This window comes from Diabrotica virgifera, chromosome 6, assembly GCF_917563875.1.
Source record: "Diabrotica virgifera virgifera chromosome 6, PGI_DIABVI_V3a".
In the NCBI taxonomy this organism is placed as follows: domain Eukaryota; kingdom Metazoa; phylum Arthropoda; class Insecta; order Coleoptera; family Chrysomelidae; genus Diabrotica; species Diabrotica virgifera.
Window position 1 is genome coordinate 23,091,799 of NC_065448.1, and position 24,988 is coordinate 23,116,786.

Below are 24,988 nucleotides of genomic sequence, written 5' to 3' on the forward strand. Positions count from 1 at the left end.
CAGAAATTGCTTGAACATAAATCAAATAATAATATTTGAGTTATCCTCCCTCTCAAAAAGTTCCGGAACATTGTTTAAATAATCAAAATGTCAAAAATTGAAGGAAAAATTCGATTTTTTTCTTGGTTTTTTGATTATAACTTTAAAAGTATTCATTTCCGAGAAAAGTTGTACAGACATAAAAGTTGCGTAATTAAATTTCCTACAACATAGAATCGGTTAAAAATTTAAAAAATAGTCACCCTAGTTGCAAAATAGCAATAATTGCGAAAAAACCATACAAGAACAAGTTTTCGCATTTTACGTTTTTCAACCATTTATGCTACCCTTCGGACCTTCATATTTCACCCAGAAAAACTTCATGATACAGTAAAACAATACTGTAAATTTCATTAAGATCGGTTCAATAAACTTTGCAAAATAAATTTTGCAATCCAGCTTTCGCAAAAAAAATTCATTTTTTCAAAATATTACAGGACTTAAAATAAAGCAGATAGCAAGTTGAAATTTTTTTGCTTATAGAAGTGTACTGTACCTTTTATTTGCAATTTTCAAAATTAAAATCGATTAATTACCACGGCGTCAGAAAATTTTTGAAATAAACAATAATTTTTGGTGCTACGCGCAGGACAGCGGTGTTCGATTCACACAAGTTGATTTCCACCAAAATTTCTTCCAATCATTATCTAATATATTATTATCTTACTCTATATTTTGTTGTATTTTAATATTTTAATTCCACAAAAATCAAACTAATTTTATTATTGTTTGTGAAATATTGTTTAAACAATTGCATATGTTTAAAAATAATAAACTTTTATTATTTAAGTTAAAATATATGAACAAAGAAAGTTTTTGCTAATAAAAGTGTTATTTCAAAGGATAGAGTATGTGTTTTTATTTTGCAATAAACAAATTTATTTATTTATATCGAAATGTAATAAAAATTAAAATGTATCAATCATTGTCAAAGGTCATTGGAATGCCCAATCAGAGCAAACTATCCGCTGTCCTGCGCGTAGCACCAATAATTAATGTTTATTTAAAATTTCCTGACGCCGTGGTGTTAATCGATTTTAATTTTGCAAAATTGGTAATGAAAGGTACAGTACACTTCTATACGCAAAAAAACTTGCTATCTGCTTTATTTTCAGTCCTGTAACATTTTGAAAAAATGAATTTTTTTTACGAAAGCTGGATTGCAAAATTTATTTTGCAAAATCTATTGAACCGATCTTAATGAAATTTAAAGTATGTATTGTTTTACTGTATCATAAAGTTTTTCAGGGTGAAATATAAAGGTCCTAAGTGTAGCATAAATGTTTGAAAAACGTAAAATGCGAATACTTGTTTTTGTATGGTTTTTTCACAATTATTGCTATTTTGCAACAAGGGTGACTATTTTTTAAATTTGTAACGAATTCTGTAGGAAATTTACTTACGCAACTTTTATGTTAGTACAACTTTTCTCGGAAATGAATACTTTTAAAGTTATAATCAAAAAACCAAGAAAAAATCGATTTTTCCTTAATTTTTTGACATTTTGATTATTTAAACAATGTTCCTGACCTTTTTGAGAGGGAGGATAACTCAAATATTATTATTTGATTTATTTTCAAGCAATTTCTGCAAAAAAATTTGAGTCACCTCTCAACGTCCAAATGTACTAATATTTTTACAGATGCGCCCTGATCTATAAGAGTTTTATGAAGGACTAAATACTTTAATACCAACATTAAAATACTTACTATATGCGACATGATAGAAACAACTTTCAAAGACATGGTAAACCTTATCATTTGTACTCTTTACTTTAGCTGCACAGTTTCCTAAAAATATAAATGATTATTAAGCGATATTAAATTAACTTCAAAGTATGCTACTGTTCATTTACACACAAAATTTCTGGGCGTACAATTAATAATTATCCAATGCAGAACAAACTAAGACCGTCCGCACATGGGTCGATCGAAGACACGTCTCGAAGTTCGCGCGTCTTGCTCGTCTTGTACGAACCCTTCGACATAAGCGATTGCCCTCCGCACACTAGTCGATTCTGTTTTTATAAATTAACACATTTTTTGTATAGTAACCAAAACGACTATTTCGATCTGTGAAGAGTACGGTATTATTACATTTTTATACAGTTGCATTATACAGTTGAAAATATTTTTCTACTTCTAAACAGAAGTTTAATGTTTTCAGAATTTTACATTTCAAACAATATATTTTCACAAAGCTAATAGTACTACAATCAACGAACATAACATTCACCGATCTTTAAAAAGACTAAAATTTAATTTAGAGCAAAAATCGACAAAAACGAAGCAAACAAATAAAATAATGACTAAACGTGCGTCTCACTCGAACTTTCTCGTTCGCTTCAGATCGCACGGAACGAGAGTCGTACAAGACGAGGAGATTTTGCAATCGTAAACGCCTCGTGTACGGAGCCCAATGCCACAACGAAGGAACTTGAGTGGCAGTGAGAGATCTACGGGATTTGAATCGAGTCGAGTACTTCGAGCGTCGCTCCATGTGCGGACGGCCTAACTCTTATGGAACAGAAATTAATATATAATTAGTAATCACTAATGAACAGAAACGATTAAGTTATCCAGACGTGGTGCACTGGGTATATCATGTACACCATGGTGATCAAACCCTAAATTGAATCGCTTATTGTATAAAGGGAACAAGTCCACTTCCGTACGAAATTAAAGTGAGATATACATTTTGTTAAACCAACGTCGACGGTATAAAGGAAATTTGTATCTCTCACCATATGCGAAATATCGCACAATAAAATTTTTGTTGAGCGTATAAAGGGAACTAGTCCAGGACTGATTATTATCTTTATACAATAATTCTTGTGGCGCCACCATCGTTTGTGTCATTTTGTTTACAGGTTCGTTTATTTTACTACTTCGGTTAGCTGTATCAGTAGTTTTGCTGATAAACATTAATATTTTTTTATTAAACAATATTCGTTATTTAGCATAATGTCTGATATCTCTGTTGCAAGTAATGAATCTATTTAATTGAGAAAAGAAGGGAAACCAAAAGGGGCCTGCAAATCCCTGAAAAATATAAGGAATAAGATGCGAATTAAAGCTCAATTACTTGGAAAAAGTTATGTTAGTCAAAAAGTAATTACAAAACCTGATCGACAAGCAGGACAGGACTGGTGGCCAGCCTATTTAAAAAAAATGGAAGAGAACTCGTCACGGACTGGGACGTTTCGCCGTCGCCGTTTCGCCGTCGCCATTTCGCCGTCGCCGTCTCGCCGTCGAGCCACTTCGCCGTCGGCCGTTTCGCCGTCGAGCTAGTTCGCCGTCGGCCGTTTCGCCGTCGCCATCCCGGCATTGGTTAAGTTTACAAGAACGTGATAACATACTAAATTTTTTATACTAAATGTCGCAAGAACGTGATAACATACTAACTTTTTTTATACTAAATGTCAGTGTAAATAAAATGCCGATGTTGCTAGTAAAACCAAGTTATATTTTCGTATTTAACTATACATTGTTTTCGCCTGAAAAATAAAATACATCATTAAATAGATAAATATGACTATTATCAGATTCCCGAAAATAAACAATTAAATATTGAGAAAAGGGATTTCAATTTCAATTGTTTTTACTGTATCAAAAATAAAAAACTTCATTATGCAAAAGTGGTAGTAAATAATCGTTCGAAAAACATTCAAAACTTATATACAAGTAATGATCATCCCGAAATTATAAATACGAATGCTCACAACGAAATGGCGACGGCGAAATGGCTCGACGGCGAAACGGCGATGGCGAAATGGCTCGACGGCGAAACGGCGACGGCGAAATGGCTCGACGGCGAAACGGCGACGGCGAAATGGCGACGGCGAAACGGCGACGGCGAAATGTCCTAGACCCAACTCGTCATGGGTACAAATAAAATTAAAGAAAATTTTGCCATTTCAAATTATAAACACTTTACTTATTCAAGTGAGACTCCTGGTAGTATAAGAGCTGTGAGACATTTTTGAGTAGGTATTTTAGGCAACCTGAAAATTTTTCAGGTGACTCTTCTATGATAGCCTAATACAAAAATGCCGGTCTGGCTGGAGAGTAGCGGTTATTTTCCCCAAAAATCACCCCCAAAGTTAAAAAACGGTAAAAATTGTTATTACAAAAAATATCATTGATATGACTTGAAAGTAAATTTAAGTATTCAAATATAAAGAGAATAAACAGGCCAGGCGATTTGAGGGCGATTTTAACTCTGCAAGATACTTGCATGGGCGCCCCAGGATTATTTTCAGGGGGTGCATCTGAACTTCAGAAGATTTCATCTGAATCTGTACATACTATTAACGAGTATACAATATACAACTATATACGCATAGCTATGTACATTCCTTCCGGACAGGGAGGTGCAATTGTTATTTTGACAGGGTATTTTTTTAATTTTAAAAATAAATATTCTACGAAAGACAGGTTTTTTTTTGGTGACATTTTCCAATTGCCATGTGATCAAACAAATTACGCGTGCATATAAATGAAAACCGCTAGAAGTAAGCAGCAGTGTGAGAAAGAGCGTATACCGATAGCTATTTGCGTCCTCTGTTGTAGTTGAGTGAGTCCGTTCGCTCGAGAAAATCACGTGACCTGGCGATATCCATGTTGTTGTGCCTCGAAACGTTAGAGTAATTATTATATATTATAATTTTTTAAGTAATTTTTTCTTAATTAAAGTAAAATAATACGTACTATACAATAGATTTTGCAAATATGATAGAAAATGACAAATTTATTATTATAAATATATAATATAGGTAGAAAATATAAAACTATAAACTAAATTAATTCGGTGTCCGAATCTTGTACTGCTTCTTCAAACTCCTTATCTGAGCTTAAATGTTCATTATGTTCTTCTTCGTTAGACTCCTCTCGAGACTCAGATTCCTCTTCTACATGATCTGTAAATAGTTGTAATATGTGTTTAGAATTAATTAAAAATTAATCAGTGATTAATTAATTGAGTTATTAATTGAGTTATAATTGAGCTACGTATTCTCTGTCCTTTTATACTGTTAAGTGTTTCTTTCCTTCATAGTGTTGAGTATTTCTTTTGCCTTTTTCATCTTTATTAATGTTTCCGTGTTTGTTACGTGTGTCCATGATATATTTAATATTATTCGATAACTCCACATCTCAACAACGGCAAGTCTTTCTTCAGATGCGCCCGTGATTGTCCAGGCTTCGACTCCGTATAAGAGGACGGAGAATACGTAGCAACTCAATTAGTTAATCACTAATTAATTTTTAATTATTTCTAAATACATATTACAACTATTTACAGATCATGTAGAAGAGGAATCTGAGTCTCGAGGGGAGTCTGACGAGGAAGAAGAGAATGAATATTTAAGCTCAGCTGAGGAGTTTGAAGAAGAAGTACAAGATTCGGACACAGAATTAATTTAGTTTATAGTTTTATACTTTTCTACCTATATATTTATAATAATAAACTTGTCTTTTTCTATCATATTTGCAAAATCTATTGTATAGTACGTATTATTTTTCTTTAATTAAGAAAAAGTTACTTAAAAAACCATAATATATTACAATAAATACTCTAACGTTTAGAGGAACAACAACATGGATATCGCCAGGTCACGTGATTTTTTTTTCGAGCGAACTGACTCTCTCGGCTACAACAGAGGACGCAAACAGCAATCGGTATACGCTCTTTCTCACACTGCTGCTTACCTATAGCGCATTTCATTTATATGCACGCGTAATTTGTTTGATCACCTGGCAGTTGAAAAATTTCACCAAAAAAAACTGTCTTTTTTAGAATGTTTATTTTTAATATTAAAAAATACCCTGTGAAAATAACAATTGCACCTCCCTGTCCGGAAAGAATGTACATAGTTATGCATGTATAGTTGTGTATTTTAAATTCATTAATAGTATGTACAGATTCAGATGAAATCTTCTGAAGTTCAGATGCATCCCCTGAAAATAATTCTGGGGCGCCCATGCCAGTATCTTTCAGAGTTAAAATCGCCCTCAAATCGCCTGGTGTGTTTATTTTCTTTATATTTGAATATTTAAATTTACTTTAAAGTCACGTCAATGATATTTTTTGTAATAACAATTTTTACCCTTTTGTTTAAATTTGGGGGGATTTTTGGGGAAAATAACCGCTGCCCTCCAGCCAGACCGGCATTTTTGTATTAGGCTATCATGGAAGAGTCACCCGAAAAATTTTCAGGTTGCCTAAAATACCTACTCAAAAATGTCTCACAGCTCTTGGACCATGGAGTTATAACAGCATTTGAGTTCATAGATGGATTTACTTCATCTAAATTTAATTTGTCAAAAAAAATGTTGCAGCTCCTTCACATCCAAATAAAATGGCTTACGAATGAAAATTGCCAATCAAAGCAAAAAAACTCGGTGATCTTATGAAAGTCCTGAATTACATTCCCGACGAAGACAAAGCATTTTTTGAACAATTTAAGGACTGGCCGACGAGCAATTAAGACTATGACAGTGATTAGTTTTTTTAAGTCTTACAATATATTTTAGTGTATAGGTCGTGTTTGTAATAATAAAACTTTTTTATAAATAAATTAATAATTTAACTGTAGAGAAGCAGCATTATTTCGTCTTGTATTCATTGATTGTATAAAGGAAACAAGTTCCAGCCTTTAAAAACTATTTAATAATAATAATAATAATATCGTCTTTATTATTTCTTCAATATAGAAATGTACATTTTTATATAAAACATAATATATTATTTTCAGAAATAAAGGGCGAAGTTCATTTTCTGAAATGTCGCCATTTACAGAAAATGTTCTTCCACTTAACCCGAAAAAGAAAAAAAAACTTATCTATATAGTGCCATTATAAAAACAACAATAATTTCGTTTCATTTACTAATTTATTCGAGCTCGAGCATTATGTTCGTCCAGAACCAAAATTATGATTGAGAAATAAACAAATAGTCTCTAGATTTGGATTTAAACTGCCCAATGTTTAATACTTTTATTGTTGATGGTAATGAATTATACAAATGACATACCTGATACCTAAAAGACCTTCTAAATATCTCTGTTTTAAATTTCGGTATTGCCAGCAAACCTTTATATCTAATATTTAAGTTGTGTATGTCCGTTCGATACGTGATTTTACGATGAAGATAAGACGGTTTTTTTGTTAGAATTATTTTATGATAAAGACAGACTGTATGATGTACCCTTCTATTTTCCATATTCAGCCACTCAATTTCCTTAATTTTATGTGAAACTCTTTGTCTTCTGCGAATGCCAAATATGAGTCTTAGACAGGAATTTTGAACTTTTTGAATTTTATTCTTGTAGTGAGTGGCTAAATTAGGACCGTAAAGAGCGTCAGCATAATTAAAATTTGAAAGTACAAGAGATTCACACAAAACTTTCTTAACATTAAATGGTAGAAAATGTCGATTACCGTATATAATCTTAATTGAAGCGTAGGCACGCTGTATCAATTTATTTATATGTTTTTCGAATCTTAACTCTGAATCCATTAATACACCCAAATTCTTTGCCACATCAACAACATCAAGAATTGAATCCTGAATTTGGATTTGGATTGATGGTAAAACTAATTCCCTTTGATTTTTTGGCCCAAATATTAATATGTTTGATTTACTGGAATTGATGCATAGGCAATGGTTTAAAGCATCTTCTACAAATCTTTTTAAATCGGCATTAATCAGATCATTAGCGTTTTTTAAATTTTCGATTGGGAAACTGTAGTAGAGCTGAGTGTCATCAGCATATAAATGAGCTTGGCATGACTGAAGCTTAGAGAGAAGATTAGAAGTATATAGAGAAAATAATAAAGGACCCAATATTGAGCCTTGTGGAACTCCTGAATTAATATTCAAAGAGTTTGAATTTTGACCTTCTATATTAACCTGTTGTCGCCCTTCCAAATAGCTTATTATAAGTAACAACGCATCATAGGAAAATCCTAAATACTTTAAAATGCTTATCATTAATTCATGGTTAATAGTGTCAAAAGCTCTGCTAAAATCTAATAAAATCAATATAGTACATTTTCTGTCATCTATAGCCGTAAGTATGTCATCGACAATATGCAAAAGTGCAGTTGTGCAACTAAAGCCTTTGCGAAATCCAGATTGAACATCAGGTAAAAGAGAAAATTTTTGTATATATTCCTTTATTTGAATTTCCATAGCTCTTTCCAATACTTTGGATAAAGTAGGTAAAATACTGATACCTCGCAAGTCTTTCATTTCTTTTGGATTTTGTTTCTTCGGCAATACCCTCACAACTGCCCTCTTCCACATCGCCGGACAGACATTCTCTGTTAAACAATAATTTATAATATGTGTAATGTAAGGTACGATATGAGGACAACAAAGTTTAATTAATTTAATATTTATACCATCACACCCTCTCGCATTCGTTTTTATATCTGATATGGTCTTAAAAACAAACAAGTCATTAATTTCCTTAAATTTAAAGTTTTCATTGAGTAATCTATTATTATTATAAAAATTTAAAAGATGTTGGGGTGGTTTTTTATTAGGAACAGATTTTATAAAAAAATTATTTAGATCGTTAGGCTTTTTTAAATCCTCTGGAATATTTTTATTTTTATCGGGAAGAAATTTATTCAACTTTAGTGTCTTCCACATTTCTTTTGATGAATTATTATTGAATTGATGTATAAAGTATGCTTTTTTTTCTCTCTCAATAGCCCGATTAGTAAAGTTACGCATTTGTCTATAAAAATCTAAATGTCTCTGTAATCTAGTCCTTTTAAATTTGCTTAAAGCTTTGTCCCTCTCGTTCATCATAATTTTGATGACATATGTCATCCATGGTGCTCTGGCTTTAGTGACTCTAGAGGTAACTATGGGAATATGTCTATCAAATAAATTATTTAAGCAATTAACTAAGTACGATATTTTTGCATCAATATTTTCCTGGTCATATATTCTGAAAGATGAAGTATTAAACAAATCAGCCTGAAAGGATTCTTGATTAAAATTTTTAAAGCTTCTATATGTACACATTTTAGATTGTTGCGATGTACCACCTACATTTACCTTACAATAAACAATAGAGTGATCTGAGATGTTATGATGTATGACACCCCCTCCACTGCAGCTCCTTTTTGTACTATTACATAATCTAGAAGTGTTGCAGATGTAGCAGTGACTCTAGTAGGAACGTCTATCAATTGACAATAATTCAGTGATTCTAAAATTGAATAAAAATTCTTAACACTACTATTGTCACAGTCAAACAAGTCTAAATTAAAATCACCCATACAAATTATTTCATCTACAGTTGGTCCAATATCAATTAGACTATTTTCAAACTCATCCAGAAAAGAATTTAAATTTTTTTCATGAGGTCTATACATTACACCTATTCCAAATGTTTTTTTATGAACCGTTATTTTAATCCATAACTGTTCCCAGATATAATCCTGCCTACTTATAAGTGGTTCACAACGCAATCCATCTCCAACATATATACATATTCCTTTACCTCTGCAATTTCTATCCGCCCGGTATAATTTATAATTATTAAAATTTAATTGGTCATCAACAATACTATATTTCAACCATGTTTCACATATTAAAAGAATATCTAAATAATTATCCGAAACTATTTGTTTAATATTTTGCAATGAAGGTACTAATGATCTTGCATTACAGCAACCTACTTTAAACATTTTGTTTTATTTTAAACAATTTAAATGCTCGAGTTCGAAATGAAAACAATACCAAAACAAACGATATCTAACTTAAACAAAAATTTGTAGTTCTTGTAGTTTTTGTTCCACCTAGATAAAAATCTAGTAACGGGAACAACTCAATTGGTCAAATGCTGCAAATATAATCCTTAACATTTTTATGCTCGTAAAAGATAAAAATAACAAACATCATGATTCTATCTGTTAATTTCAAAAGCCATTAAATAGAGAATAATAATAATACATTATATACTAAGTAAGTAGTTTAGCGACATCCTCCAGTGAGCTGATTCTTCTACCATTTTGTTGACCATTCAGTTTGACGTAAACTTGACCATAATTTGTCCAAACCACACCTGAACCATTAATTTTTTTCACTGCCTCCGTTACAATATTTAGCTGCTCTCTCGTTAAATCCTCTCGAATTATTATATTTGTAGACTTCAGTGACCTTTTATTTTTGTAAACAACATTTTTATAATAATTTGAGGAAAATTTCACCAAAACTGGTCTACTTTTGTGAGTTTCTTTCTTGTTCAGTCGATAGCAGAACTCTATACTTCTTTCATCTAATTCCAGATGCATTGTAGTTGTAAATATAGCAAGCATAGTTTTAGACAAATTTTCAGGACCCGATGGTTCAGGAACTCCATAAATTCTAAGGTTGGTGCTTCTCCCCATTTGTTCCTGTTTCTTTTGGTGATTAACAAGAGATTTGATTGTCTCTTCCTGCTGCTGAAGTTTTCTAACAATTACTTTGATTTTCTTCTTCAAGTTTGGCAATTTTTTCGTTATATTTCTCTTCGATAATCCCAGTTATAGTTTCGGTAAGCTTGAGGATAAACTCATCTGCTGTGCACAATTTAACAACAAGGTCTTTAACTACTGAGTGCAATTCATCCTCTCCCTTACCACTTTGACTTCTATTACCATCTCTACCCATTTTAACAAAACAAACTTTATAAAAACTTACTGCAAATCAGCTAAAAATCAGCTAAAAATATTTCTATGTATCTATGTATTTACGTCCGTGGTCATAACTTCCACTTACAGACAAATTTTCAAAATTATACGTGCACGTTTACCACATATTCCAATACTTAATCGCAGCACTGCAAAACCACGTCTACTCTGTAAGGCACATTCTTTTCGACTCCCCATTCTTTTCGACTCCCCATTTTTTGGCCTTAATAGTTTTCAAAGCTAAGTTTGCTGCCTTACATGTCACTCTACTAGTCTCCTTCTACATTTCATCTGTAGAACAAAATTTGATAGGTCATCACGTTTCTAAACTAAACAGTTTTTTTCGTTTTTCTCAAAACTAAGTATTGTGGACTTATACCCTTTATACAATAAGCGCTTCAATTACCTATGCAGCGACAATGAGGTGGACTAAGACACTTCAAATACACCAAAAGATGATTAACATTTTAAAAGGAGCAGACTTGGATGACAAAGACCTCAGAATAATTTCAGAACTCTACTGGAATCAGACCGCATACCTATATGAAAATTAACGGAGAAGAAACAGATCACATAAAAATGCTACGTGGAGTTAGGCAGGGATGTATCCTATCGCCGTTGATATTTAATATGTACTCAGAGAGAATTTTTAACGAGGCTCTATACGGAGTAGACGAAGGCATCCTTCTAAATAGAGAAAGAGTAAACAATCGACGACACCATGGTGATAGTAGATAGTTTATAGGGACTTCAGAGGTTAATGGACAGAATCAACGAGTACAGTCAACAGTACGGACTAAACATTAATACCCAAAAAACCAAACAAATGATTATCAGCAAGGAGAATATAAAGGGGGCTCATCTATACATTAATGGAAAGCAGATAGAGCGCGTAAAACAGTATTGCTACCTGGGAACTATTATAAATGAGCAGTGGAGCAACGTACAGGAAATAAAGTGCCGCGTAGGAAAGGCAAGAACGGTTTTAATACAATGAGCGCCATCTTCAAAAGCCACAACATATCCCTAGATACAAAAATGAGACATTTGAGAAGTTATGTTTTCTCTATATTATTGTACGGAGCGGAGGCAAGGACGCTTACAGAGGCCACTATTAAAAAACTTATAACGTTTAAGATGTGGCTCTATAAAAGAGTTAGAGAATTCCTGAATAGAATAGGCATTTAAAGTGGAGTTTACTGCAGACTCGGAGATAGGAGACCAGAAACTGTAAAACTTGTATTATGCTATTAAGCGGAACGATATGGGCAAAAAAGAGGACACACAAAGCAACAGACCTGTATAAATTACAGTGTACAAAAATTTTGAACTGAGTGTAGGAAACAACTATGGGCAGTAACCGCAATACGTTTCAACTTCAATGATAATGGAGATCTTTTGGATCAGACGGGTCCATGGAGGAAAAAAATTAAAGTATTTGTCCAAAATCGTTGTGTGTTCAAGTACAATAAATTACTATCATGTTTGTATAGAAAGATACTTACCGATTTTCCATAAGCCTTTAGGTAATATAAATCTCGTAAGTATAACCACTGTTATTGAGCAAGAGATAACAACGAATAAAAATAAGCATGCCACCATAAAGGCATAAATGTTAAAAATATTCCAAATCAGAGGTTCCTCTTCCAATTTTTCATATTTCACACCTTTGCAATTAGCCGGGCAGTCACTACAACTGCAGGCACTTTTATTCGGCTGAAAAGTAAAATATTGTTAGTAAGGAAATTAATAAGTAATTGATTGATTCGACCGTTTCTTGATGTAAATTCATCATTCAATTCATGGTTTATTTAACAATAAAACACTGAAAACTGAAGTGCATAGGTAGAATCTGTTTTTCTATTATTGAAAGCCCTTTTGTGTTCTGCTAGCCGTTTGTCAAAGGTTCTGCCAGTTTGACCGATGTAAGTTTTTGAACAATCACCCCATGTCATTTTCATGTTGTTCTGAAGCTATTTCCTTGTGACATTTTTATAACAACTTTCAATGGGAAATAAGCCACAATTTTACCAAAAGTATAATTTTATTAACGTTTCGAAGCCCAAATCGTTTATTTTAGTAGTATAATAATAATAATTTAGTAGTATTATTATAATATATCAACAACATTTTTGTATATTTTAGTAGTATTTTGTATTTTGACAACGAAACCAGATTTGGGCTTCGAAACGTTAATAAAATCATTTTTTCTACGACCGTTTAATAATATGCTCATTATTCGCTATTTTTTCATAGATAATAGCACCCATTACTGTACCCGTGAGTAATAATTCATTACTCACGGGCTGAAGTTACTCACGGGTCATTACTCACGGGCTGAAGTTAGATTCAAGTGACGCATGCCACTTTTAATATTAATCGTATATAAACTGCAACTAAAATTACTTAAAATTGTTTATTTAATACAATAATTATTGTAATTTATATCAATAATTAACTTCGAAAAATTTTTAAAGGAATTTTAACTGTAACAATGTCAGTATATTTTTTACGTTTATACCTATCTTGTTTACTAAAAATATTGACGTTTATTATATCATTTATTTTAGTGACAGTGACAATAGCGTATTAATATACTAAATTATATATAATATTTATATTAATTAATATAAAATATTAATATAAATATAATTATACTAAAAATTTTGACGTTTATCATTTTTTAGTGACAGTGACATTAGCTCATTTTGTTTATGTTAATTGGAATTTATAACTAATATTGTGTTTATTTTTCAAGTTATATTGTGTTAAATATGTCATAACATATTAGTTATATTATTATATTATACAGGGTGTCCAGAAACTCTACCGACAAACGAAGACAGGAGATTATTCAGATAATTTTAAGATAATTTAACCCAATTCACTTAGTCCGAAAATGCTTTCTAAGGGAGCTAGAGCTCTTTGAAGATGGCGTCTTGTAATTAGTTTTTCTTAAATACCTCCAGAACGCTTCTATTTAGAAAAACAAAAATTTGTACACGTATTTATCTTCAAGATATAAATCTAATCCATGCATTGCAAATTTCTAGTACCGATCATAGGCGTCCGTTTTGGGTAGGGCAACGGATATTTTATCGCATAACTTTTTTGTATTTAACTTTTATGCATTTCTGATACTGGATTATTAAATTGGGAAGTATTTTAGCACTAAAAGGTACTCTTGTTTTAATTCGGTAGGACACACCGTTTTCTAGAAAAATCGATTTGAAAACTTTTCGCTTTTTGAATTAAAAAAAAAATTCAAAAAAAAACTGTTTAGAAAGACGAAAACTGGTACATTTATTTATATTCCAGAGATAAATCGATTTCATTAATTGCGAATTTCTAGTACTGGTCATAGGCGTCCGTTTTGGCTAGGTAAACAGTTATTTTATAGTATAATTTTTTGTCTTGAATTTTTGAGGATTTTTGACACTAGATTATTAAATTATGAGGTATTCGAGTACTAAAAGTTACTCTTACTTTATGTTGGTAAAATACTTCGTTTTTTGTTGAAAAGTTCTTTCAATTTTTTTTCAAATTCCAAAAACGAAAAGCTTTCAAATCGATTTTTCTAGAAAACGGTGTGTCCTACCGACTTAAATCAAGAGTACCTTAAGAGTACCTTTTAGTACTAGAATATCTCACAATTTAATAATCCGGTGTCAAAAATGCATAAAAGTTAAGGACAAAAAAGTTATGCGATAAAATACCCGTTGTTCTACCCAAAACGCACGCCTATGACCGGTACTGAAAATTTACAATGAATGGAGTCGATTCATCTCTGAAAAGTAAATAGGCATACCAATTTTCGTTTTTCTAAATAGAAGCGTTCTGGAGGTATTTAAGAAAAACTAATTTCATGACGCCATCTTCAAAGAGCTCTAGCTCCCTTAAGAAGCATTTTCGGACTAGGTGAATTGGGTTAAATTGTCTTAAAATTATCTGAGGAATCTCCTGTCTTCGTTTGTCGGTAGAGTTTCTGGACACCCTGTATATAGTTTATTGTAAATATACATTATAACTATTGAAATACGTCCAGCGACAACAGCCATTTCCTATTTATTAGATTAATTATTGACAGTAGGTACAAATTTAAGCTTATAATTTTTCCGACACGAATAGAACTTAATATGGACTATTTTTAGTTGTATTTTTACAATAAATAATAATTTGGTAATAGTAGGCAACCAATTATTCAGCCACGTACTAGGGGTAAATAGCATTTAGGTATTCCTGTAAATTGTAATTTAAATCTCGAGTAAAAATCTCGAGTTAAAATAAAAAAAAGGTCGTAGAAAAAGTATAGTATTCTACTCGCATGTAATGGCTATTACATGCTCGTTGAATAATATACTATTTTTGGTAAAATTGTGGCTTATTTCCCACTGAAAATAGTTGATTATGTCATTTTCATACACCACTTTTTTAGTTCCTTTTTCTTTGGCTCTTATTATTAATGTATTTGCTTAAGTTGTTGTTTGTTCTGAAAGCTGGTGTTATTCCTTTCTTTTTTATGTATTTAGCTATGAAATTTATTTAATTCCTGGGCACTTATTGTTTTAAAGACATTTGATTGCGTTCTTTACTTTCAATACTGAAATAGGTTATATGTATATAATTTCTTAAAATTATCGAAATATTACTGTTAAAAAGAACTGGTCGGAAAAAAATACCCTGTACTCACCCATGCCTGGTCACAAGGATAAGCAGTGTAATTGATAGGAATATATTGTTCGTATACTTCTGTATCAATTTCAGGATTAACGATTTCATAATGTATTGTGAACGGAGCTACCATATTGTCTGGATTATTCATAAAATCGAACCATCTAAAATATTTAAAAATATTACGTAGTAAAGAACTCATATATAGACTGTTTAGTTTTAAATTAGACATACGCCCTGTGCATGGCAACAGCGCGCCATCGAGTACAAACGAGACGGTCTCCACTTCCCTCCTACTGCACCTGATTCGCCCTATTCTAACACTCTGTCCTCTGCTGTCATTAGGTCTATTCGTGCAGCATATCCTGAACTTACCCAGAGGAAGAACACCTGCGCATGGCCCCCACCGACAGCCCTGGTGAGATATATGAATATATTTTCATAGATGCAAAACAATAATCAAAATATAAATGGTTGGATTAATCCATCAAAACATTGCATAGGTGTTTATAAAGAAAAACTAGGGTTGGAGAGTTGGAGTTACTGATAGATTTAAGTGGAAGTTATATTTCTTTACCCAGATATTAGACATGGATGCGTGTTGTCACCTGACTTATTCAACATTTATGGTGAACATGTCATGAGGATGGCTTTAGAACGATGGGACGGTGGAGTAACAGTAGCTGGTAGGAGAATCACCAATTTAAGATTTGCTGATGATACTACACTTATAGCAGCAAATTAGCAAGAAATGTTTGTCTCCTGCGAATAGTTGAGTACGAAAGCAATAAAGTTGGTCTGAAAATCAATAAAGCTAAGACAAAAATAATGGGGGTCGACAGATTAGACACTATTCAACTGACTAACATGTTACAGTAATTAGTACTATAGTATTACTAACGATGGTAACTGTGAAGCAGAAATTCAAAGACGTATTGGTATGGCAAAAAATTCAATGAGTCGCCTAACTAAAGATTGGAAAGATAGATCTATCTCTCAAAATATCAAGATGAGACTGGTAAATGCTCTTGTATTCTCAATATTTCTATACGAGGCAGAGACTTGGACTCTTCGCGCATGCGAGCGCCAAAAAAATGATGCTTTTGAGAGGTGGTGCTGGAGAAGAATGCTGCACATATCTTGGACCAAGGGCTGATCCAGGGAGGGGGCCATGGCACCCTCCGATAATTTAAAAAAATATTTAAATTTTAATATTTGCAGTTCAAATGTTTTTAATTTCAAACACATATATATGTAGAAAACAGAGGATGCATATGTTTTCTGGACTAGAATTGAACAAAGGCAGTAACGCAAGCTTCAAGAATGACAGGATGTTTTATAAACCAAAATGTTGATAATTTTACAAATTGCAAATTGTAAGAATGATCTTGACAGCTATCAAAATCGTATCAATTTCCATTTTCTATACACACAAAGAATAAAAACGAAATGAAGCGTTACTTAAGTCACTAGCACTTAGAACAAAGGAGTTGGTTGGTATTTCCGCACAGTCAAAAGGAGTTGTTTTACAAGTATTGCGTTTTATTTTTCTATTGAAAAATATGGTCACAATAAAGGGGTGACAGCCCAAAGCCTTGTCACGAAACCTTTAACATCTTTTGCCAAACTCATGAGCAAAGACGGAGCCATACAAACCCACGAAAAAACATCATACCACAAGGAGTACGTTCAGGTTGAGCTGGATTTTCTACAAATTTATCGCAACCCTCAAAAGTCAGTCATTAACCAGATAGACTCTCAGAGGTCTAAACAGATACAAAAAAATAAAGAAAGACTACGACCAATAGTAGGGTCTATAGTGTCCTTAGGTCAACAAAATATTCCTTTAAGAGACCATCGTGATGATGGCCTTCTGCTTCTGGACGAAGATGCTGGACCTAGCAATGAGGGGAATTGTTAAGGTTTAAAATCGCATTGGTATCAGGAGATAACATTCTTAAATAACACATATCCACAGCATCTTCCTGAGCAACATATATTAGTAGCATAAGTCAAAATCAATTAATAACATGCTGTGGCGAAGAAATAATTGAACACATAATGAATCAGGTTAAAAGTGCAGATTATTACTCTATCATATTTGACGAAACGACCGACGTATCCCACGTGGAACAGCTTTCTCTAAATTTGAGATACATACACAATAACAACATTCGTGAAGACTTTGTCAAGTTCATTGACGCTTATGAGAACCTAAAAATAATTAGTGAAAATCAAGAAAGAGGGAAACAACAAAGCCTGACAGGAGAAGCATTGGGAAAAATAGTATTAAACTTGTTGAAATAACTGCACTTGGATCCGAAGAAATGTGTAGGAATCGGTACTACGGCAGGAATGGTGAGTTTTAAACCTTACACACGGTAAAAGTGTGTGAAAAGTGCCTTAAAACTCACCATTGTAACCCTAATTTTTAAAAATTGCCACCTGTACCTCCGCCTACCCCTCCCCAAAAAAAGTTCATGGCCCCTCCCGAAAATCGGTCCTGGATCCGCCCTTGTCTTGGACAGCTCATAGGATAAACGACTCCATTCTAAACCAACTCGAGATTAAAAAGAGGCTGTCCACAATATGTCTGCAACGAATTCTGCAATTCTTTGGTCAGGTGGTTCGTAGAGGTGACGATAGTTTGAAGTGATTAATTGTTTCTGGAAACGTTCAGGGGAGAAGATCAAGAGGACGATCGCCGATTAGATGGTTGGACCAAATTACGAATTCAGCTAGAAACTCATTCTGCGAAGCTCTAAGAGCAGCTGAAGATAGAGACCAATGTAAAAGAATGATTATGAATATTGGAAGAGATCACGATCCTCAATAATGGGGAAATGACAAGAGAGAGAGAGAGAGAGAGAGAGAGATACTTCTTTAGGCGAGATTGGGAAAAATGTTGAGAGTGAACTTTTATAAGAACGACAGGATGAAGTACGCCCACACCGACGCGACAGTCTGAAGTAAGTTGTTAAATATTTCAAGTTACGTATGTATCAGTGCAAATCAAATGTAAAAAAATATATTGGTATAAGTATTTAGTAAATCTATTTATTATAATTTTTGTTTGTTTGGATTTATCCTCTATACTACTAATACAAACATAACTTCTTACGTGCGTACAAAGTACATACACATTATTTTTTATGTGTGTGTCGTTCAACAGTCAACTAGCGTCTCAGTCTCTGGTCAACTGACGTCTCTGCTTCGACCGACGCCCAAGCTCATTGATTGCGAAATCCAGTATCACCGATAGGCATCGAATGGTTTAATAGTAAGGAAAAAATGTATCGATTAATTGACACATCCATATACAGGGTGTCCAGAAACTCTACCGACAAACGAAGACAGGAGATTCCTCAGATAATTTTAAGACAATTTAACCCAATTCACCTAGTCCGAAAATGCTTCCTAAGGGAGCTGTAGCTCTTTGAAAATGGCGTCATGTAATTAGTTTTTCTTAAATACCTCCAGAACGCTTCTATCTAGGAAAACGAAAAATTTTCATACAAATTTACTTTCCAGAAATGAATCGATTCCATCCATTGCGAATTTCTAGTACCGTCATAGGCGTCCGTTTTGGGTAGGGCAACCGTTATTTTATCGCCTAACTTTTTTGTGTTTAATTTTTAAGCATTTTTGACTTTGAATTATTAAATTGCGAGATATTCTAGTACTAAAAGGTACTCTTACTTTAAGTCGATAGGATACACTGTTTTCTAGAAAAATCAATTTGAACATTTTTCGTTCTTCGAATTAAAAAAAAAAGATTAAAAAAAAAACTATTTAGAAAGATGAAAACTGGTACATTTATTTATATTCCAGAGATTAATCGATTTCATTAATGGCGAATTTCTAGTACCGGTCATAGGCGTCCGTTTTGGGTAGTTCAACAGTTATTTTATAGCATAACTTTATTGTCTTTAATTTTTAAGTATTTTTGACACTAGATTATTCAATTATGAGATATTCGAGTACTAAAACATACTTTTGCTTGAAGTTGGTAAAATACATCGTTTTTTTTTTCAATTTTTTTCATTTTTTTTTTCAAATTCCCAAATCTAAAAAGTTTCAAATCGATTTTTCTAGAAAACGGTGTGTCCTACCGACTTAAAATAAGAGTACCTTTTAGTACTGGAATACCTCACAAATTAATAATCCAGTATCAAAAATGCTTAAAAGGTGAAGACAAAAAAGTTATGCGATAAAATAACCGTTGGCCTACCCAAAACGGACGCCTATGAGCGGTACTAGAAATTCGCAATGGATGAAATCGATTCATTTCTAGAAAGTAAATAGGTATGAAAGTTTTCGTTTTTCTAGATAGAAGCGTTCTGGAGGTATTAAAGAAAAACTAATTACATGGCGCCATCTTCAAAGAGCTCTAGCTCCTTAGGAAGCATTTTCGGACTAGGTGAATTGGGTTAAATTGTCTTAAAATTATCTGTGGAATCTCCTGTCTTCGTTTGTCGGTAGAGTTTCTGGACACCCTGTATATTGGCCTAAAATTGAAAATTTGCTCTTAATGTTCCTTTAAAAGTATTTTTACGTGTACGTTGAAGTTTAATATTGACAATAGCTTTGTAACAGTTATGTGTAAAATAATTTTTAACTGAAAAAACAACAAAAAATTTACGTTGACATTTTATATTAAGATCTCTAATGAAAAATTCTCAATTTTGAGCCAGTAACTGTATAATAATTTTACTTTAAGTGCATAAATATGTATTTATTAAAACTAGTGTTACCTTTGCGGAGTACACCAGAGAGCGCCGTAATTTCCGCAAGAACTTCCCATTACACTCTCGCCAGTGGCGGGTAAAGAGACGTCTTTGCAAGAATCAAAAGTTTGGTTGATATATTTTTCATCTATATATACAGTCACATCGTCCGTGTATATTTGCCCTAAAAATAACAGAAAATAAAGTAAAATAGGAAAGCTGTCTAATACTTACAATATTTATTAATATCATCAAGGTCGGAAAATATTAAATATCTATTGCATTACGATAACATTTATACTAAATTTACAATCAAGATGCAGTAGAGATAAACAAACCAAGACACGTTAAATGCTACTGGGAGCACTCCCGAATGATAATTTACAATGTATAAACATTGTAAATCCCAAATCATGATTTCCAAAGTTATGTACATTGTAAGTTATGATTCGGGAGTGCTCCTAGTAGCATTTAACGTGTCTTGGTTTGTTTATTTCTACTGCACCTTGATTGTAAATTTAGTTTAGGTATATTCTCTTGTTTACCAATTATATTTCTAATATCACGTTTGGTATTGAACTATATTCAAATCGAACACATGCAAAACAAGTTTAATTTGAATCTTCAAAATTTTTGTGTCATATGCCACAAAATGTTGGAAATAGGCAAAGAAGGGTGGAAGAAAAAGAAGCAGACGAAATAAACATAATTGTGAACTCATTGTGAAACGAGGTGCAGTCTGTGGATCAGACCACCACTTACTCAAAACCGTAACCTTCATAAAATACAAACATTTAACGCAAAAACAGGAAAAATCAAGACCTGAGTTTCCATCTAGACAACCTATATATAACCTAGATAGTTTTTACAATGACTCCACAGTCTTCTTGTATAGAATAAGACTGGCCGAAAAGATGAAAAACGAACCTACAGGATCACCTGAAGAAATGTATAACACTCTTAAAACGTATCTACACGAAGCGGCAAATGAGGCTGTAGGAGAAAAATCATTAGTAGAAACACGGAAAAACTACTGGTGGAACGAGGAACTAGAGGATCTTATAAAACAAAAGAAAGAACTTTATAATAAATGGCTAACCTCACAAGATCTAGAAGACCGACAAATTTACAAAAGGTACTGCTATATGGTCAAGAAGCAAGTAGCGAAAACAAAAAACGAATTCTGGGACAGAAAATGCCATGAGATCGACAGATTATTAGGGAGCTCAAAATCTAGAGAAGCCTGGAAAACTGTAAGAACCCTCAAAACTAATAGAAACGAAAAAGTAACGATAGACCCAATTGGACAAGAAACGTGGAAAAACTATTATGCAGACTTACTAACTGAGAAAAGAGAGAAATTTAAGAATGTTAATTACGACTTCCAAATGACTCAGAATAACTGTGATCCATGTACACTAAAGGAAATCAAACAAGCATTATCGAAAATGAAAAACAATAAAGCTCCTGGGCCCGGAGGTATACCTGTGGAACTCTTTAAATTTTCCCCGGATGTAGTATTGGAAAACTTGACGAAAATATTTAATAAATGCCTGAATGGAGAAAAGATACCATCCGAATGGAAAACTGCAAGCATAAGCTCCATACACAAGAAAGGGAATAAACATGACTGCACAAACTACAGAGGACTCAGTGTTATAGCTTCCGCAGGTAGACTGTACGGCAGAATACTACGAGATAGAATAGAAAGTCAATATGAGGACTGGGAGGAGCAGAGTGGTTTTCGAGCAGGAAGAACGTGTATTGATAACCTTTTTTAACTATTTAGAATGGGAAATAAGCCACAATATTATTAAAAAATGATTTTTATTAACGTTTCGACGCCCAAATCGGGTGCCGTTGTCAAAATACAAAATACTATTAATATAAACAAAAATGTTGTTGCTTAGTAAAAAAATTCTTCTAATAATTTATTTAATTTGACTCATTTATATCGGCAATTCAGATACATATGATACATTTTAAAGTAGAAGACTTTAAAATGATATTGCCAATATTTATGAGTTGCGTTCCTGGGACGACTTTACTGAAAGATAGTTCATTCGATTACATGAAATCAACCCCAACTCAAGAATATCCGTCACAAAAAATCATAGCATGTGATCTGTCTTTAAAAAGACAACCACATGCAACGGTGACATTAAAATTCTCGCGTTAGAGATCTCATAGTAAATCACGAGGGAAAACCAGGAAAAACCTCGTGATACTATCCTTATTATGCTTATTTCCCATTCTAAATAGTTAAAATAGTTAGAATGCCACAAGAAAATAGCTTCAGAACAATATTGATAACCTGTTTTGTATAAAACAATTAATTGAAAAATCACTAGCATATGGAAGTCAGCTACATCTAGTATTTATAGATTTGAGGAAAGCCTATGACAGTGTACCGGTAAATAGAATTTGTGAATCTCTTATAGAGAACAATGTACACCCACAGTACATTAATGCGGTGAAAAGTTTTTACCAAGGAAACAGTAGTTATATAAAAACGAGAGATGGACACTCAGAATACTTTCAGGTTAACAAGGGTCTAAGACAGGGATGCTGCCTGTCCCCTACCCTCTTCAAAATTTATATAAACACGGCTCTGAAGAAATGGTTCAGAAAATGTAAGAAAATGGGAGTACAAATAGAAATCTGACTACTTTGTTATTTGCTGACGATCAGGTGGTTCTAGCGGAGGATACAGAGGACGCTGCTTATATGGTTCGAAAACTGATAGAGGAGTATAAAGATTGGGGTCTGGAAATAAATACAAACAAAACAGAATATATGACAATAGGCTGCACAGGCGAAGACCTAGACTTAGAAGGAAAAATAATAAAAAACACTAAAGAATATAGATACCTGGGAGTTACATTGACGGAAGATGGAAACGACGAAACAAAACATAGGTAGAGGAAGAGCCATCACAAGTCAGATAAACTCATTACTATGGAGTAAAGATATACGAGAAAGTACAAAAAAATAACTATATAAAACATTTATTGAAAGTAAAGTTACATATGGCTCAGAAATCTGGACAATAAATAAGAAAATGCAGAACCGAATAAACGCAGTAGAGAATAATTTTTGGCGAAGATGCTGTAGATTAACATTACACGATCATGTTAGAACCGATAGAATAAAAGAAATGATGAAGGTGGAAACAACATTAACGGATACGATAGAGAGAAAACAACTATCCTGGTACGGACACATGAGAAGAATGAATGATGAGAGATTACCAATTAAAACCTGGAGGTGGATCCCAAAAAGAAGAAGGAAAAAAGGAAGACCAAAAAAGTCTTGGGAAAAAGGGATCAATATAGCCATGAACAGAAGAAATATAGAAATAGATTCATGGCAAAACAGAAAACAATGGCGTTCGAATTGCGATAAACGGCCTATGATGCTGTAAAACAGTCGCTATATATATACGAAATAAACATCAAAATTTTAAAAGAGACACAACAATAGAGGAATTGGATGAAGTAATATAGAGAAGCAATAATGGAAAGATTCGTAGTAAAGACAATATATTAACATGGAACTTGTAGGGTGAAAGCTAGATAAAAGAAAAAATGTGTGAAAAGAATTTGTGAGAACTATATAGGAATAACATGGTAGAGGGAGAGCATAAATACATGGGAGAGGGTAAAACCTATTGCCTATGCGATGGCCTACAGATTTAGCTAGCTCCGAAAAAATATAGCCTTCGCACAATATTGCCATCAACCAGATGGTTCAGCCAGATTCAGAATTCAGCAGGCTACTTATTCTGCGTAACCCTTAGAGCAGCTAAGGATAGAGACAAATGGAGAAAAGTTGTTAGGCGTTTTGGAACAAATCACGATCCTCTGTAATTTGGAAACCACCAAGGAGAGAGAGAATGTATAAGAGCGATTTTGTACCTAAGAGTATTTCGTTTCGATTCAAGATAAAATGGATCTGAGACAAAAAGAAATGACCCAGAAGAAGACTCAGAAATAAGTTACATTCTGAGTTTGCAAATAAGAATGTGCAGTGCAGATATGTCAAAGTCCCGACGACTTGTGTAATTAGTGAAGGAAGATAAGAGTACAGCGTGCACATACAGGGTGAGTTTTTAGTGCGGGATCGGTCGATAATTCCATTACGGTATAGAATATCGAAAATAGTTATTTAGAAAAAATGTAGGCAATGATATTCTCCACGCTTGGAAAATATGTCCATTTCTACAGGGTTATCAATAACAGCGTGGTATATCAAACATATAATTTTTTAAATGAAACATCCTATATATTTTTTCATATTTATATTCCCCTTATAATTCTTGTTCATATAATGTAGGGTTTTGTATTATTATACAGAGTATTTAACAAGTTATGACCATTTTTATTTCGAAATCCCTATGAGATTAACACCCTGTATATAAAGAAGTAATTCATAGACAATAATTTGTTTTATGCAGTAAGGTAAACAATATACTGTAGTTTTTAAATTAAGTCCAATTGAAATCATTGACGAATATTTGTATACAGGGTGAACTACAAAACCAAATTACGATTTTCTCTATTTTTTTAAATGGATCACCCTATATTTTATTTTTCAAAAATATTGTATTTATTATACTCTTTCATTTTTATATAGCATTCCCTATATCTAAACTTATTATTTTCGAAGATATTTTTAGTTTTCTTCAACTTTCGGGAATACATTCAATTTTTCTAATAGAAATAAGTTGGTATTGAATGATAATTTATCAAAATTATTTTTATTCAATAAATAACTAACACAAAATATAAACCATAGCAATATGCAATGAATGTATCAATAAATGTGATATTAAGGAATTATCATATTTTCCTAATATAC

General features: G+C 32.8%; 1 protein-coding gene across 2 annotated transcripts in view; it reads right to left on the reverse strand.

The window, feature by feature from the left end:
• Positions 1-24,988, reverse strand: part of LOC114331412 (NPC intracellular cholesterol transporter 1 homolog 1b) — a 104,460-nt gene that overhangs the window by 61,834 nt on the left and 17,638 nt on the right. For both annotated transcript variants that reach the window (XM_028280999.2, XM_050654830.1), the window contains exons 4-7: positions 20,156-20,312; positions 15,421-15,565; positions 12,236-12,446; positions 1,749-1,829 (exon numbers count right to left, since the gene is read on the reverse strand). In XM_028280999.2, the coding sequence (XP_028136800.1) occupies positions 1,749-1,829; positions 12,236-12,446; positions 15,421-15,565; positions 20,156-20,312 (594 nt within the window). The remainder of the gene's footprint in view (positions 1-1,748; positions 1,830-12,235; positions 12,447-15,420; positions 15,566-20,155; positions 20,313-24,988) is intronic.